Source organism: Labrus bergylta, chromosome 24 (genome assembly GCF_963930695.1).
Source record: "Labrus bergylta chromosome 24, fLabBer1.1, whole genome shotgun sequence".
Taxonomy (NCBI): domain Eukaryota; kingdom Metazoa; phylum Chordata; class Actinopteri; order Labriformes; family Labridae; genus Labrus; species Labrus bergylta.
The window spans coordinates 237944-252943 of record NC_089218.1 but is presented as its reverse complement, the minus strand read 5'-3'; the positions used below and the strand labels follow the sequence as shown (position 1 = coordinate 252943).

At 46.3% G+C, this 15000-nt stretch overlaps 3 protein-coding genes across 4 annotated transcripts in view; 2 read left to right on the top strand and 1 right to left on the bottom strand.

The window, feature by feature from the left end:
* Nucleotides 1-264, bottom strand: part of LOC109976216 (zinc finger protein 878) — a 9217-nt gene extending 8953 nt beyond the window's left edge. The window contains exon 1 of the mRNA XM_065951706.1: nt 143-264. The gene's annotated coding sequence lies outside the window, so the exon portion shown is untranslated. The remainder of the gene's footprint in view (nt 1-142) is intronic.
* A 538-nt stretch (nt 265-802) lies between these two features.
* si:ch211-207l14.1 (uncharacterized) lies at nt 803-6237 on the top strand. The gene is made up of 4 exons (XM_065951709.1): nt 803-1579; nt 4898-5128; nt 5340-5438; nt 6082-6237. The coding sequence occupies exons 1-4, from the start codon at nt 1325-1327 to the stop codon at nt 6160-6162; spliced, it is 666 nt and encodes a 221-aa protein (XP_065807781.1). The 5' UTR covers nt 803-1324; the 3' UTR covers nt 6163-6237.
* A 5944-nt stretch (nt 6238-12181) lies between these two features.
* Nucleotides 12182-15000, top strand: part of LOC110003786 (vesicle transport protein SFT2B) — an 8144-nt gene continuing 5325 nt past the window's right edge. The window contains exons 1-2 of one of the 2 annotated variants that reach the window (XM_065952044.1): nt 12182-13307; nt 13949-14038. In XM_065952044.1, the coding sequence (XP_065808116.1) occupies nt 13239-13307; nt 13949-14038 (159 nt within the window). In that variant the 5' untranslated portion in view covers nt 12182-13238. The remainder of the gene's footprint in view (nt 13308-13948; nt 14039-15000) is intronic. The other variant, XM_065952042.1, reaches the window with a different exon arrangement.

Genomic DNA, 15000 nt, shown 5'->3' with positions numbered 1-15000 from the left:
ATGTCAGATTACTGAACGAGGTTTGGTTCTAACGAACAAGGAGTGCTAGCAGCTAGCTTAGCTGCTACGTTGTCATGACAACAGAACAACAGGAAGTCACGAACAGTTAATAAATGGATCAGTTAGCATCATTAGCACATACCCATCCTGCGCTGTCAGTCACACTCTTCTTCTTCTGAATCCAACGCTGCTAAACTCTGTTAGCTTTGTGAGCTAGCTACTGTTTACAGTCCGCCTTCACACCGGAAGTTAAACTACGTTGCACCAAACACTTCCGGCTGCTTGCCCGTAAATTGCGGTGTAATTATCATTATTTTATTTAACGATATTTTATTTAATGTAATGAACAAATGTATAATAAATATATATAACACATTTTTATTTAATGTAAAAAATATATTTTACGGTCAGATATTTCAACAAACTTTATTGACATCATTGAAATATAACTCTGACCCCTAGTGTTTAAAATGGGTACTGCAGTATAAATTCTAAACATCATAGAGAGCTGTCTCCCCCCCCCCCCCCCCCCCCCCCCCCCCCATGCTCACTCAGGTCACCATGTGGTGGACTCTGAAGCTCTGCATCATGTTTTGTGATATTCTGTTTTTATATTGAATCTTGTAACTCTCTCTCTGTGATCAATCAAGAAGGTCATTTGTTAATCTAAGTGTTACCTAAACTCCTAACATGACTGTGCTGGTCTCTGGGTCACCTCTCCCCTGCTTTAGACACAGATACAGTAAGCCAGGTCTAATCCCCCCCCCCCCCGTGCTTCAGTAAATGGATTAACCGGGTTTGGGTGAGAGCGCTACTCAAAGCCAAGAGGAGACGAGTGAAACGGCAACTAGGAGGAGGACAGAACATGTGCGAGCGGACGGTTTGATTTTGCTACCTGAATGGATCCGAGTGAAGACACAGACCGACCATCAGGACTGGATTTATGGATCAGACCACCTTTGACCCCTCCAGCCCCCACTGTCCAAACCTGACCCGTTGTTAGCTCATTTATTTATTGTTAGTTTGGATAGTTTAAGCTAACAACACATTTAGCCTAGCGTTGGTTAGCAGTTATGTAAGTGAGCTAAGCTGTGAACTGAAATATGTCGCTCTCCGTTACTCTGTGACACTCGTATGGTTGTCACTCAGACCTCAACCTTTTGAGTTTGGTTGTTAAAAAAGGCGGGAAGTTAGCTTAGCATAGCTGTGACTTTGCCAGTTCATAAAATATAAACCTCACTGGAGACTTCCTTCAGGTTTTTTATTTTTTATTTTTATTTGATTCAGCTGTTAAAGCTTCTTGAGATCTAAACAAATCCTCCCGATGGATCCAGACGGTGAAGAAGCAAACGTGTTCACGGACGCAGTGGAGCCGAGCGCCGTGAGAGCGGAGGAGGAGGAAGATGTTAAGATCTTTAACGCCTGGATGCAGCGATACAGAGGAGGAACACTGAGGGAGAAAATAGGAGAAGAAGAGGAGGAGGACAGGGAGTCAGAGGAGGGACGGGGCAGCAGCAGGAGCAGCTTAGAGTCAGAGGGCCGGACCAGGATGAAACGCCGGGCGTCGTTACCGTGTCCGGTAAGAGAAACAGAATCATTCACCATGACACCATGATGGAGGAGTGAGGTCATCTCTCTCTGATGGAGTGAGGTCATCTCTCTCTGATGGAGTGAGGTCATCTCTCTCTGATGGAGTGAGGTCATCTCTCTCTAATGGAGTGAGGTCATCTCTCTCTAATGGAGTGAGGTCATCTCTCTCTAATGGAGTGAGGTCATCTCTCTCTGATGGAGTGAGGTCATCTCTCTCTGATGGAGTGAGGTCATCTCTCTGATGGAGTGAGGTCATCTCTCTCTAATGGAGTGAGGTCATCTCTCTCTGATGGAGTGAGGTCATCTCTCTCTGATGGAGTGAGGTCATCTCTCTCTAATGGAGTGAGGTCATCTCTCTCTAATGGAGTGAGGTCATCTCTCTCTGATGGAGTGAGGTCATCTCTCTGATGGAGTGAGGTCATCTCTCTCTGATGGAGTGAGGTCATCTCTCTCTGATGGAGTGAGGTCATCTCTCTCTAATGGAGTGAGGTCATCTCTCTCTGATGGAGTGAGGTCATCTCTCTCTGATGGAGTGAGGTCATCTCTCTCTAATGGAGTGAGGTCATCTCTCTCTAATGGAGTGAGGTCATCTCTCTCTAATGGAGTGAGGTCATCTCTCTCTGATGGAGTGAGGTCATCTCTCTCTGATGGAGTGAGGTCATCTCTCTGATGGAGTGAGGTCATCTCTCTCTAATGGAGTGAGGTCATCTCTCTCTAATGGAGTGAGGTCATCTCTCTCTGATGGAGTGAGGTCATCTCTCTGATGGAGTGAGGTCATCTCTCTCTGATGGAGTGAGGTCATCTCTCTCTGATGGAGTGAGGTCATCTCTCTCTAATGGAGTGAGGTCATCTCTCTCTGATGGAGTGAGGTCATCTCTCTCTGATGGAGTGAGGTCATCTCTCTGATGGAGTGAGGTCATCTCTCTCTGATGGAGTGAGGTCATCTCTCTCTGATGGAGTGAGGTCATCTCTCTCTGATGGAGTGAGGTCATCTCTCTGATGGAGTGAGGTCATCTCTCTCTAATGGAGTGAGGTCATCTCTCTCTGATGGAGTGAGGTCATCTCTCTGATGGAGTGAGGTCATCTCTCTCTAATGGAGTGAGGTCATCTCTCTCTGATGGAGTGAGGTCATCTCTCTGATGGAGTGAGGTCATCTCTCTGATGGAGTGAGGTCATCTCTCTGATGGAGTGAGGTCATCTCTCTAATGGAGTGAGGTCATCTCTCTCTAATGGAGTGAGGTCATCTCTCTCTAATGGAGTGAGGTCATCTCTCTGATGGAGTGAGGTCATCTCTCTGATGGAGTGAGGTCATCTCTCTCTGATGGAGTGAGGTCATCTCTCTGATGGAGTGAGGTCATCTCTCTCTAATGGAGTGAGGTCATCTTTCTCTAATGGAGTGAGGTCATCTCTCTAATGGAGTGAGGTCATCTCTCTCTAATGGAGTGAGGTCATCTCTCTCTGATGGAGTGAGGTCATCTCTCTGATGGAGTGAGGTCATCTCTCTAATGGAGTGAGGTCATCTCTCTAATGGAGTGAGGTCATCTTTCTCTAATGGAGTGAGGTCATCTCTCTCTAATGGAGTGAGGTCATCTCTCTCTAATGGAGTGAGGTCATCTCTCTCTGATAGAGTGAGGTCATCTCTCTGATAGAGTGAGGTCATCTCTCTGATGGAGTGAGGTCATCTCTCTGATGGAGTGAGGTCATCTCTCTGATGGAGTGAGGTCATCTCTCTCTGATAGAGTGAGGTCATCTCTCTCTGATAGAGTGAGGTCATCTCTCTCTGATGGAGTGAGGTCATCTCTCTGATAGAGTGAGGTCATCTCTCTGATGGAGTGAGGTCATCTCTCTGATGGAGTGAGGTCATCTCTCTCTGATAGAGTGAGGTCATCTCTCTGATGGAGTGAGGTCATCTCTCTGATGGAGTGAGGTCATCTCTCTCTGATAGAGTGAGGTCATCTCTCTCTGATGGAGTGAGGTCATCTCTCTCTGATAGAGTGAGGTCATCTCTCTGATGGAGTGAGGTCATCTCTCTGATGGAGTGAGGTCATCTCTCTGATGGAGTGAGGTCATCTCTCTCTAATGGAGTGAGGTCATCTCTCTCTGATAGAGTGAGGTCATCTCTCTGATGGAGTGAGGTCATCTCTCTGATGGAGTGAGGTCATCTCTCTCTAATGGAGTGAGGTCATCTCTCTCTGATAGAGTGAGGTCATCTCTCTCTGATGGAGTGAGGTCATCTCTCTGATGGAGTGAGGTCATCTCTCTGATGGAGTGAGGTCATCTCTCTCTAATGGAGTGAGGTCATCTCTCTCTGATAGAGTGAGGTCATCTCTCTCTGATAGAGTGAGGTCATCTCTCTCTGATGGAGTGAGGTCATCTCTCTCTGATAGAGTGAGGTCATCTCTCTCTAATGGAGTGAGGTCATCTCTCTGATGGAGTGAGGTCATCTCTCTCTGATGGAGTGAGGTCATCTCTCTCTAATGGAGAGAACTCAGAGTTCCAGAGCGAGCGCGGTCCACTTCCCCTCCTCCGCCATCTTAAAAGAGGCGTTGGATTCAGATGCTTCTGGGATGAGTCCCTGAGGTGGTTTTTGGGGTTTGTCCATCTGAGTAGATTCAGAAGGGGTTTTAAGGACCATACATCCCAACTGTCTGTGGGACACCTCAGACCAGGATGGAAGGGGTCCAGACCACCTGACCTGGTCTGTGTTGACTCAGGTGGTGACGGTGCAGGACCAGAAGCTGCATGCTGGTGCAGCTAACGATCCACTGACAGAATCTCTCACCAACACGTTCTCTCGTCTCTGGTCATGATGTCGACTATGACACCTTAGAACAGGAAGTCGTGGCCCCACGTTCTACTCTTCAGATGTTTAATGAGGAGAGTTGTCTGTCCATTATAAACATGAAGACTCTGTTTGTTTGCTAACTCTCATAGCTGGACTTAGCAGCGCCGACCATGCAGACCAAGATTCTGTCCACTTTATTAAACCAGCTGGCGCCCCCCTTTGAGGGAGTCCCACTTCCTGATGGGACTGTGAGGCTAAAGAAGAAGAGGAGGTCTTCAGTGTCTTCAGGTGTATTTTTAGTTGCAGGCTTATCGCTCTTAGAGGGTTAGCGTTAGCGGCTCAGGCGGGTCAAAGCCCTTTGGTCCAGTTGGGCGTTAAAGAGAAGTTAGCTAAGGAGGATTTAAACTTGTAGTCTTGTTTATTTCTGCTCGTGTTCACAGGACGGAGAAACTGTTTAGATCAGCATCAGTAGTTTAAACCAGTGAAACCAGTTAAACCAGTGAACTGTCTCTCTCTGTCCAGAACACTCTCTCTGCCATGCAGCTGTCTCGTCTCCACTCGTCCACTCAGGCTCCCGTCACCGCCAGGGTTCTTCTTCGCCGCACGTCCTCCAGGCGTCTTGTCCCCGTGCCGCAGGAGGCTGCCGTCCCCGCTGCCCCCGAGAGTAGACCCTCCCTCATCCCGCCCACCATCCTCGAGGTCACATCGCCCGAGAGGCGGAGCACATTCAGGAGACGCAACGTCATGTCGCTGGTGAGTCAAAATACTGATGAGTTCTTTACCGGCATCACGCCACGGTTACACGATTTCAGTCTCTACACGTTCTCTCTCTGAGGTCAAAGGTCACGGGGAGTTACCCTGGGTGCTGCACTGTAGTGGTGTTAAACGTGTTTGTCCTTAAATATTCACTCATGACTGAATGAAAAGAGAAATAGACACTCAGATGTTTGACTTTGTGCTGCAGAGCGACGCCTACAGCATGTGTCTGATCTGTCACAATGACCTGAACACAGGAAAGGGAGGAGCCAGAGAGCTGCAGTGTTCACACACCTTCCACAGAGAGGTAACACTAGACACACACTGTACACACACACACTGTACACACACACAAACTGTACACACACTGCACACACACTGTACACACACAAACTGTACACACACACACACACACACACACACACACACACACACACACACACACAAACTGTAGACACACACTGTACACAAACACACACACACACTGTACACACACTGTACACACACAAACTGTACACACACACACACACACACACTGCACACACACTGTACACAAACACACACACACTGTACACACACTGCACACACACTGTACACACACAAACTGTACACACACACACACACACAAACTGTAGACACACACTGTACACAAACACACACACACTGTACACACACTGTAAACACACAAACTGTACACACACAAACTGCACACACACTGCACACACACTGTACACACACTGTAAACACACAAACTGTACACACACAAACTGCACACACATGCAAACACACTCACTGTACACACACACTGCATACGCACACTGCACACACAAACTGTACACACACTCACTGCACACACACAATAAAACTCTTCGTGGTCATTTCAGGTTAACAGAAGCGCCTTACTTTGACCCTCTGTGTGTGTGTGTGTGTGTGTGTGTGTGTGTGTGCAGTGTATCGAAGAGTGGTTCTGGAGGAAACAGTCGTGTCCTACCTGTCATGTCCAGGTGTCCATGCCACAGCCCGTCGACTGAACGCCACTCGAGTCAAAGTTCCTAAAGACCACCACGAAGACGACGTCACATCATCAACCTGACCTCCCAACTGAAACATCACACTGTGACATCATCAACCTGACCTCCCAACTGAAACATCACACTGTGACATCATCAACCTGACCTCCCAACTGAAACATCACACTGTGACATCACACTGTGACATCATCAACCTGACCTCCCAACTGAAACATCACACTGTGACATCATCAACCTGGTCTCCCAACTGAAGCATCACACTGTGACATCATCAACCTGACCTCCCAACTGAAACATCACACTGTGACATCATCAACCTGACCTCCCAACTGAAACATCACACTGTGACATCACACTGTGACATCATCAACCTGACCTCCCAACTGAAACATCACACTGTGACATCATCAACCTGACCTCCCAACTGAAGCATCACACTGTGACATCATCAACCTGACCTCCCAACTGAAGCATCATACTGTGACATCACACTGTGACATCATCAACCTGACCTCCCAACTGAAACATCACACTGTGACATCACACTGTGACATCATCAACCTGACCTCCCAACTGAAACATCACACTGTGACATCACACTGTGACATCATCAACCTGACCTCCCAACTGAAACATCACACTGTGACATCATCAACCTGACCTCCCAACTGAAACATCACACTGTGACATCATCAACCTGACCTCCCAACTGAAGCATCACACTGTGACATCATCAACCTGACCTCCCAACTGAAGCATCACACTGTGACATCATCAACCTGACCTCCCAACTGAAGCATCACACTGTGACATCATCAACCTGACCTCCCAACTGAAGCATCACACTGTGACATCATCAACCTGACCTCCCAACTGAAGCATCACACTGTGACTTCATCAACCTGACCTCCCAACTGAAGCATCACACTGTGACATCATCAACCTGACCTCCCAACTGAAGCATCATACTGTGACATCATCAACCTGACCTCCCAACTGAAGCATCACACTGTGACATCATCAACCTGACCTCCCAACTGAAACATCACACTGTGACATCACACTGTGACATCATCAACCTGACCTCCCAACTGAAGCATCACACTGTGACATCATCAACCTGACCTCCCAACTGAAGCATCACACTGTGACATCATCAACCTGACCTCCCAACTGAAACATCACACTGTGACATCATCAACCTGACCTCCCAACTGAAACATCACACTGTGACTTCATCAACCTGACCTCCCAACTGAAACATCACACTGTGACATCATCAACCTGACCTCCCAACTGAAACATCACACTGTGACATCATCAACCTGACCTCCCAACTGAAGCATCACACTGTGACATCATCAACCTGACCTCCCAACTGAAGCATCACACTGTGACATCATCAACCTGACCTCCCAACTGAAGCATCACACTGTGACTTCATCAACCTGACCTCCCAACTGAAACATCACACTGTGACATCATCAACCTGACCTCCCAACTGAAACATCACACTGTGACATCATCAACCTGACCTCCCAACTGAAACATCACACTGTGACATCATCAACCTGACCTCCCAACTGAAGCATCACACTGTGACTTCATCAACCTGACCTCCCAACTGAAACATCACACTGTGACATCATCAACCTGACCTCCCAACTGAAACATCACACTGTGACATCATCAACCTGACCTCCCAACTGAAGCATCACACTGTGACATCACACTGTGACATCATCAACCTGACCTCCCAACTGAAACATCACACTGTGACATCATCAACCTGACCTCCCAACTGAAGCATCACACTGTGACATCATCAACCTGACCTCCCAACTGAAACATCACACTGTGACATCATCAACCTGACCTCCCAACTGAAGCATCACACTGTGACATCATCAACCTGACCTCCCAACTGAAACATCACACTGTGACATCATCAACCTGACCTCCCAACTGAAACATCACACTGTGACATCACACTGTGACATCATCAACCTGACCTCCCAACTGAAACATCACACTGTGACATCATCAACCTGACCTCCCAACTGAAGCATCACACTGTGACATCATCAACCTGACCTCCCAACTGAAGCATCATACTGTGACATCACACTGTGACATCATCAACCTGACCTCCCAACTGAAACATCACACTGTGACATCACACTGTGACATCATCAACCTGACCTCCCAACTGAAACATCACACTGTGACATCACACTGTGACATCATCAACCTGACCTCCCAACTGAAACATCACACTGTGACATCATCAACCTGACCTCCCAACTGAAACATCACACTGTGACATCATCAACCTGACCTCCCAACTGAAGCATCACACTGTGACATCATCAACCTGACCTCCCAACTGAAGCATCACACTGTGACATCATCAACCTGACCTCCCAACTGAAACATCACACTGTGACATCATCAACCTGACCTCCCAACTGAAGCATCACACTGTGACATCATCAACCTGACCTCCCAACTGAAGCATCATACTGTGACATCATCAACCTGACCTCCCAACTGAAGCATCACACTGTGACATCATCAACCTGACCTCCCAACTGAAGCATCACACTGTGACATCATCAACCTGACCTCCCAACTGAAGCATCACACTGTGACATCATCAACCTGACCTCCCAACTGAAGCATCATACTGTGACTTCATCAACCTGACCTCCCAACTGAAGCATCACACTGTGACTTCATCAACCTGACCTCCCAACTGAAGCATCACACTGTGACATCATCAACCTGACCTCCCAACTGAAGCATCACACTGTGACTTCATCAACCTGACCTCCCAACTGAAACATCACACTGTGACTTCATCAACCTGACCTCCCAACTGAAACATCACACTGTGACATCATCAACCTGACCTCCCAACTGAAGCATCACACTGTGACATCATCAACCTGACCTCCCAACTGAAGCATCACACTGTGACTTCATCAACCTGACCTCCCAACTGAAACATCACACTGTGACTTCATCAACCTGACCTCCCAACTGAAGCATCACACTGTGACATCATCAACCTGACCTCCCAACTGAAACATCACACTGTGACATCATCAACCTGACCTCCCAACTGAAGCATCACACTGTGACATCATCAACCTGACCTCCCAACTGAAGCATCACACTGTGACATCATCAACCTGACCTCCCAACTGAAGCATCACACTGTGACATCATCAACCTGACCTCCCAACTGAAGCATCACACTGTGACTTCATCAACCTGACCTCCCAACTGAAACATCACACTGTGACATCATCAACCTGACCTCCCAACTGAAACATCACACTGTGACATCATCAACCTGACCTCCCAACTGAAGCATCACACTGTGACATCATCAACCTGACCTCCCAACTGAAACATCACACTGTGACATCATCAACCTGACCTCCCAACTGAAGCATCACACTGTGACTTCATCAACCTGACCTCCCAACTGAAACATCACACTGTGACATCATCAACCTGACCTCCCAACTGAAACATCACACTGTGACATCATCAACCTGACCTCCCAACTGAAACATCACACTGTGACATCATCAACCTGACCTCCCAACTGAAGCATCACACTGTGACTTCATCAACCTGACCTCCCAACTGAAACATCACACTGTGACATCATCAACCTGACCTCCCAACTGAAACATCACACTGTGACATCATCAACCTGACCTCCCAACTGAAACATCACACTGTGACATCATCAACCTGACCTCCCAACTGAAGCATCACACTGTGACATCACACTGTGACATCATCAACCTGACCTCCCAACTGAAACATCACACTGTGACATCACACTGTGACATCATCAACCTGACCTCCCAACTGAAACATCACACTGTGACATCATCAACCTGACCTCCCAACTGAAGCATCACACTGTGACATCATCAACCTGACCTCCCAACTGAAGCATCACACTGTGACATCATCAACCTGACCTCCCAACTGAAGCATCACACTGTGACATCACACTGTGACATCATCAACCTGACCTCCCAACTGAAACATCACACTGTGACATCATCAACCTGACCTCCCAACTGAAGCATCACACTGTGACATCATCAACCTGACCTCCCAACTGAAGCATCACACTGTGACATCATCAACCTGACCTCCCAACTGAAGCATCACACTGTGACATCACACTGTGACATCACACTGTGACATCATCAACCTGACCTCCCAACTGAAACATCACACTGTGACATCATCAACCTGACCTCCCAACTGAAACATCACACTGTGACATCATCAACCTGACCTCCCAACTGAAGCATCACACTGTGACATCACACTGTGACATCATCAACCTGACCTCCCAACTGAAACATCACACTGTGACATCATCAACCTGACCTCCCAACTGAAGCATCATACTGTGACATCATCAACCTGACCTCCCAACTGAAACATCACACTGTGACATCATCAACCTGACCTCCCAACTGAAGCATCATACTGTGACATCATCAACCTGACCTCCCAACTGAAACATCACACTGTGACATCATCAACCTGACCTCCCAACTGAAACATCACACTGTGACATCATCAACCTGACCTCCCAACTGAAGCATCACACTGTGACATCATCAACCTGACCTCCCAACTGAAGCATCACACTGTGACATCATCAACCTGACCTCCCAACTGAAGCATCACACTGTGACATCACACTGTGACATCATCAACCTGACCTCCCAACTGAAACATCACACTGTGACATCATCAACCTGACCTCCCAACTGAAGCATCACACTGTGACATCATCAACCTGACCTCCCAACTGAAACATCACACTGTGACATCATCAACCTGACCTCCCAACTGAAGCATCACACTGTGACATCATCAACCTGACCTCCCAACTGAAGCATCACACTGTGACATCATCAACCTGACCTCCCAACTGAAGCATCACACTGTGACATCATCAACCTGACCTCCCAACTGAAGCATCATACTGTGACATCATCAACCTGACCTCCCAACTGAAGCATCATACTGTGACATCATCAACCTGACCTCCCAACTGAAACATCACACTGTGACATCATCAACCTGACCTCCCAACTGAAGCATCACACTGTGACATCATCAACCTGACCTCCCAACTGAAGCATCATACTGTGACATCATCAACCTGACCTCCCAACTGAAACATCACACTGTGACATCATCAACCTGACCTCCCAACTGAAGCATCATACTGTGACATCATCAACCTGACCTCCCAACTGAAGCATCACACTGTGACATCATCAACCTGACCTCCCAACTGAAACATCACACTGTGACATCATCAACCTGACCTCCCAACTGAAACATCACACTGTGACATCATCAACCTGACCTCCCAACTGAAACATCACACTGTGACATCATCAACCTGACCTCCCAACTGAAACATCACACTGTGACATCATCAACCTGACCTCCCAACTGAAGCATCATACTGTGACATCATCAACCTGACCTCCCAACTGAAGCATCATACTGTGACATCATCAACCTGACCTCCCAACTGAAACATCACACTGTGACATCATCAACCTGACCTCCCAACTGAAGCATCACACTGTGACATCATCAACCTGACCTCCCAACTGAAGCATCACACTGTGACATCATCAACCTGACCTCCCAACTGAAGCATCATACTGTGACTTCATCAACCTGACCTCCCAACTGAAACATCACACTGTGACATCATCAACCTGACCTCCCAACTGAAACATCACACTGTGACATCATCAACCTGACCTCCCAACTGAAGCATCACACTGTGACTTCATCAACCTGACCTCCCAACTGAAACATCACACTGTGACATCATCAACCTGACCTCCCAACTGAAACATCACACTGTGACATCACACTGTGACTTCATCAACCTGACCTCCCAACTGAAACATCACACTGTGACATCATCAACCTGACCTCCCAACTGAAGCATCACACTGTGACATCATCAACCTGACCTCCCAACTGAAGCATCACACTGTGACATCATCAACCTGACCTCCCAACTGAAGCATCACACTGTGACATCACACTGTGACATCACACTGTGACATCATCAACCTGACCTCCCAACTGAAACATCACACTGTGACATCATCGAAGAGGGACTTCAACACCTGAGAGAAGCAGCCAAAGTGTTTTCTCTGAACACACCTGAGACATAAAATACACTAATACAGAGAAAACGTTTGTAGTGTCATGACCCGGCAAAAAGAAGGGAGGAGTCAGAAAGAAAAGCAATAAGTTATTGTAAAAGGAGTAAACAAATATCCAGAGGAGAATGATCACCTGAGGGAGCCAATCACTGAAGACCAGTGGCCATGTCACAGTAGATATTAACATAAAAGGCCAATTCTCAAGCTGTACAACCACAGGAACCTTATCAGGTGTGTGTGTGTGTGTGTGTGTGTGTGTGTGTGTGTGTGTACTCACCTGTTTTTACAATGTCAGCTTTGTTTTTAAGACCACTGAATAAAGTTGGACTGAACAAATGGAGGAAAAAAGTATTTCTTCTTGAGATAAGTGCTTTTAAAATATGGATCATAAACACGACATGTAAAGTAGTTTTAGCTGTATAACTGTTCAATCTGATGTTGAACAAACAGAGCAATGGGAACATCATGTTTTAAAACCGAGGCTGAGTTCATGTTAAAAACATATTAATAACTTATAGTAATAATACACAGTTCATTTAAAGTGTTTTATAATAATCCTTGCAACATGAAGGATGAATATTTGATGTCAGAAGCTTTTCAAACATTACCTTCACTTGGAGAATGGAGTTGATGTGGGAGGAAACAGCGCCCCCTTTGCGCCTGTTGTGGCCAGAGTCGGTACAGCAGGCGGAAATGCTGCACCTGTTGACGTTGTGTCTTCGCTCCTCAGTGACTACACTTCCCTGTTACCTGCTCCAGCTGACTCCACGAACACCTGGGAAGCTTCTGGAGAGTCACGGGGCAGTAAAGGGAGAAATAAAGGACTGAATGGATAAATTAAAGAAGGTGCTGAGCGGTGAAGATGACGGAAACTCGGACACACCCGGAATCCTGGCGGTAACGGCTGCTCCCAGCTCTGTACCTGTTAGCATGTTAGCTTTAGTTAGTTGAGAAGAAGTAAACATTTACTCTGAATAATAATTAAACTTCAATCTATTCTTTATATAAACACCTCAGCAGAGTCATCTTCATGGATCATTTCCTCCAGTCCGTTAATTTGAAACGTTTCCGTCTCTTTATGTTCAAATATCTTTGTGTTTTAAATAAATCATTCTGGATGTTTTCACTCTTATATATATATAAATATATGTATATAAATATATAAATATATATATATATATATTTATATATATATTTATATATATATAAATAGACTCAGTGATAAACAGATTCATACAGAAGTGACCTGAAAGAGTCACATGTTTTAAAAAACATTTAAAGACGTCTGTAGATACTAATGTTGGATGTTTAGGTCAGTTATGTCGTTATCCAGGAGGTACCTGAACACACCTGTTGCGTTCAGGGGTTCGAACCGACCGGAATCATCAGAACCATTAAAGTTTCAGGTTTATTAAAACATTAATATTTCAGGATATACAGGTAAAAAGGTGTTTATTGTTGTCTTTTTATTCTAAATATGAAGTTGAATTAATTTTCTAAACCGTGACATGATGATGACGATGATTTGTTCCCTGCAGAGAGCCAATCAGGCGTCGACGCTGTCCTGGGGGGCGAGGATGAGGGGCTTCATCATCTGCTTTGTTTTAGGCGTTTTCTGCTCCATCCTGGTGAGACAGTTACCCAGGTTTTATAATGATACAGGTGTGAGACAGGTGTGATACAGGTATAAGACAGGTGTGATACAGGTATAAGACAGGTGTGATACAGGTATGAGACAGGTGTGATACAGGTATAAGACAGGTGTGATACAGGTGTGAGACAGGTGTGAGACAGGTGTGATACAGGTATAAGACAGGTGTGAGACAGGTATAAGACAGGTGTGATACAGGTATAAGACAGGTGTGATACAGGTGTGAGACAGGTGTGATACAGGTATAAGACAGGTGTGATACAGGTATAAGACAGGTGTGATACAGGTATGAGACAGGTGTGATACAGGTGTGAGACAGGTGTGATACAGGTATAAGACAGGTGTGATACAGGTGTGAGACAGGTGTGATACAGGTATAAGACAGGTGTGATACAGGTATAAGACAGGTGTGATACAGGTGTGAGACAGGTGTGATACAGGTATAAGACAGGTGTGAGACAGGTGTGAGACAGGTGTGATACAGGTATAAGACAGGTGTGATACAGGTGTGAGACAGGTGTGAGACAGGTGTGATACAGGTATAAGACAGGTGTGAGACAGGTATAAGACAGGTGTGATACAGGTATAAGACAGGTGTGATACAGGTATAAGACAGGTGTGATACAGGTATAAGACAGGTGTGATACAGGTATAAGACAGGTGTGAGACAGGTGTGATACAGGTATAAGACAGGTGTGATACAGGTATAAGACAGGTGTGATAGAGATGTGAGACAGGTATTAGACCGGTGTGAGACAGGTATAAGACAGGTGTGATACAGGTGTGAGACAGGTGTGATACAGATGTGAGACAGGTGTGAGACAGGTGTGAGACAGGTATAAGACATGTGTGAGACAGGTGTGAGACAGATGTGATACAGATGTGAGACAGGTATAAGACAAGTGTGAGACAGGTGTGATACAGATGTAAGACAGGTGT

What these genes read in the sequence shown, in the direction of transcription:
- si:ch211-207l14.1 (XM_065951709.1), top strand. Translation starts at nt 1,325, where the DNA reads ATGGATCCAGACGGTGAAGAAGCAAACGTGTTCACGGACGCAGTGGAG. An exon ending in GGGCGTCGTTACCGTGTCCG is followed by an intron (nt 1,580 to 4,897) that starts GTAAGAGAAACA and finishes CTCTCTGTCCAG; the next exon opens with AACACTCTCTCTGCCATGCA. An exon ending in GACGCAACGTCATGTCGCTG is followed by an intron (nt 5,129 to 5,339) that starts GTGAGTCAAAAT and finishes TTTGTGCTGCAG; the next exon opens with AGCGACGCCTACAGCATGTG.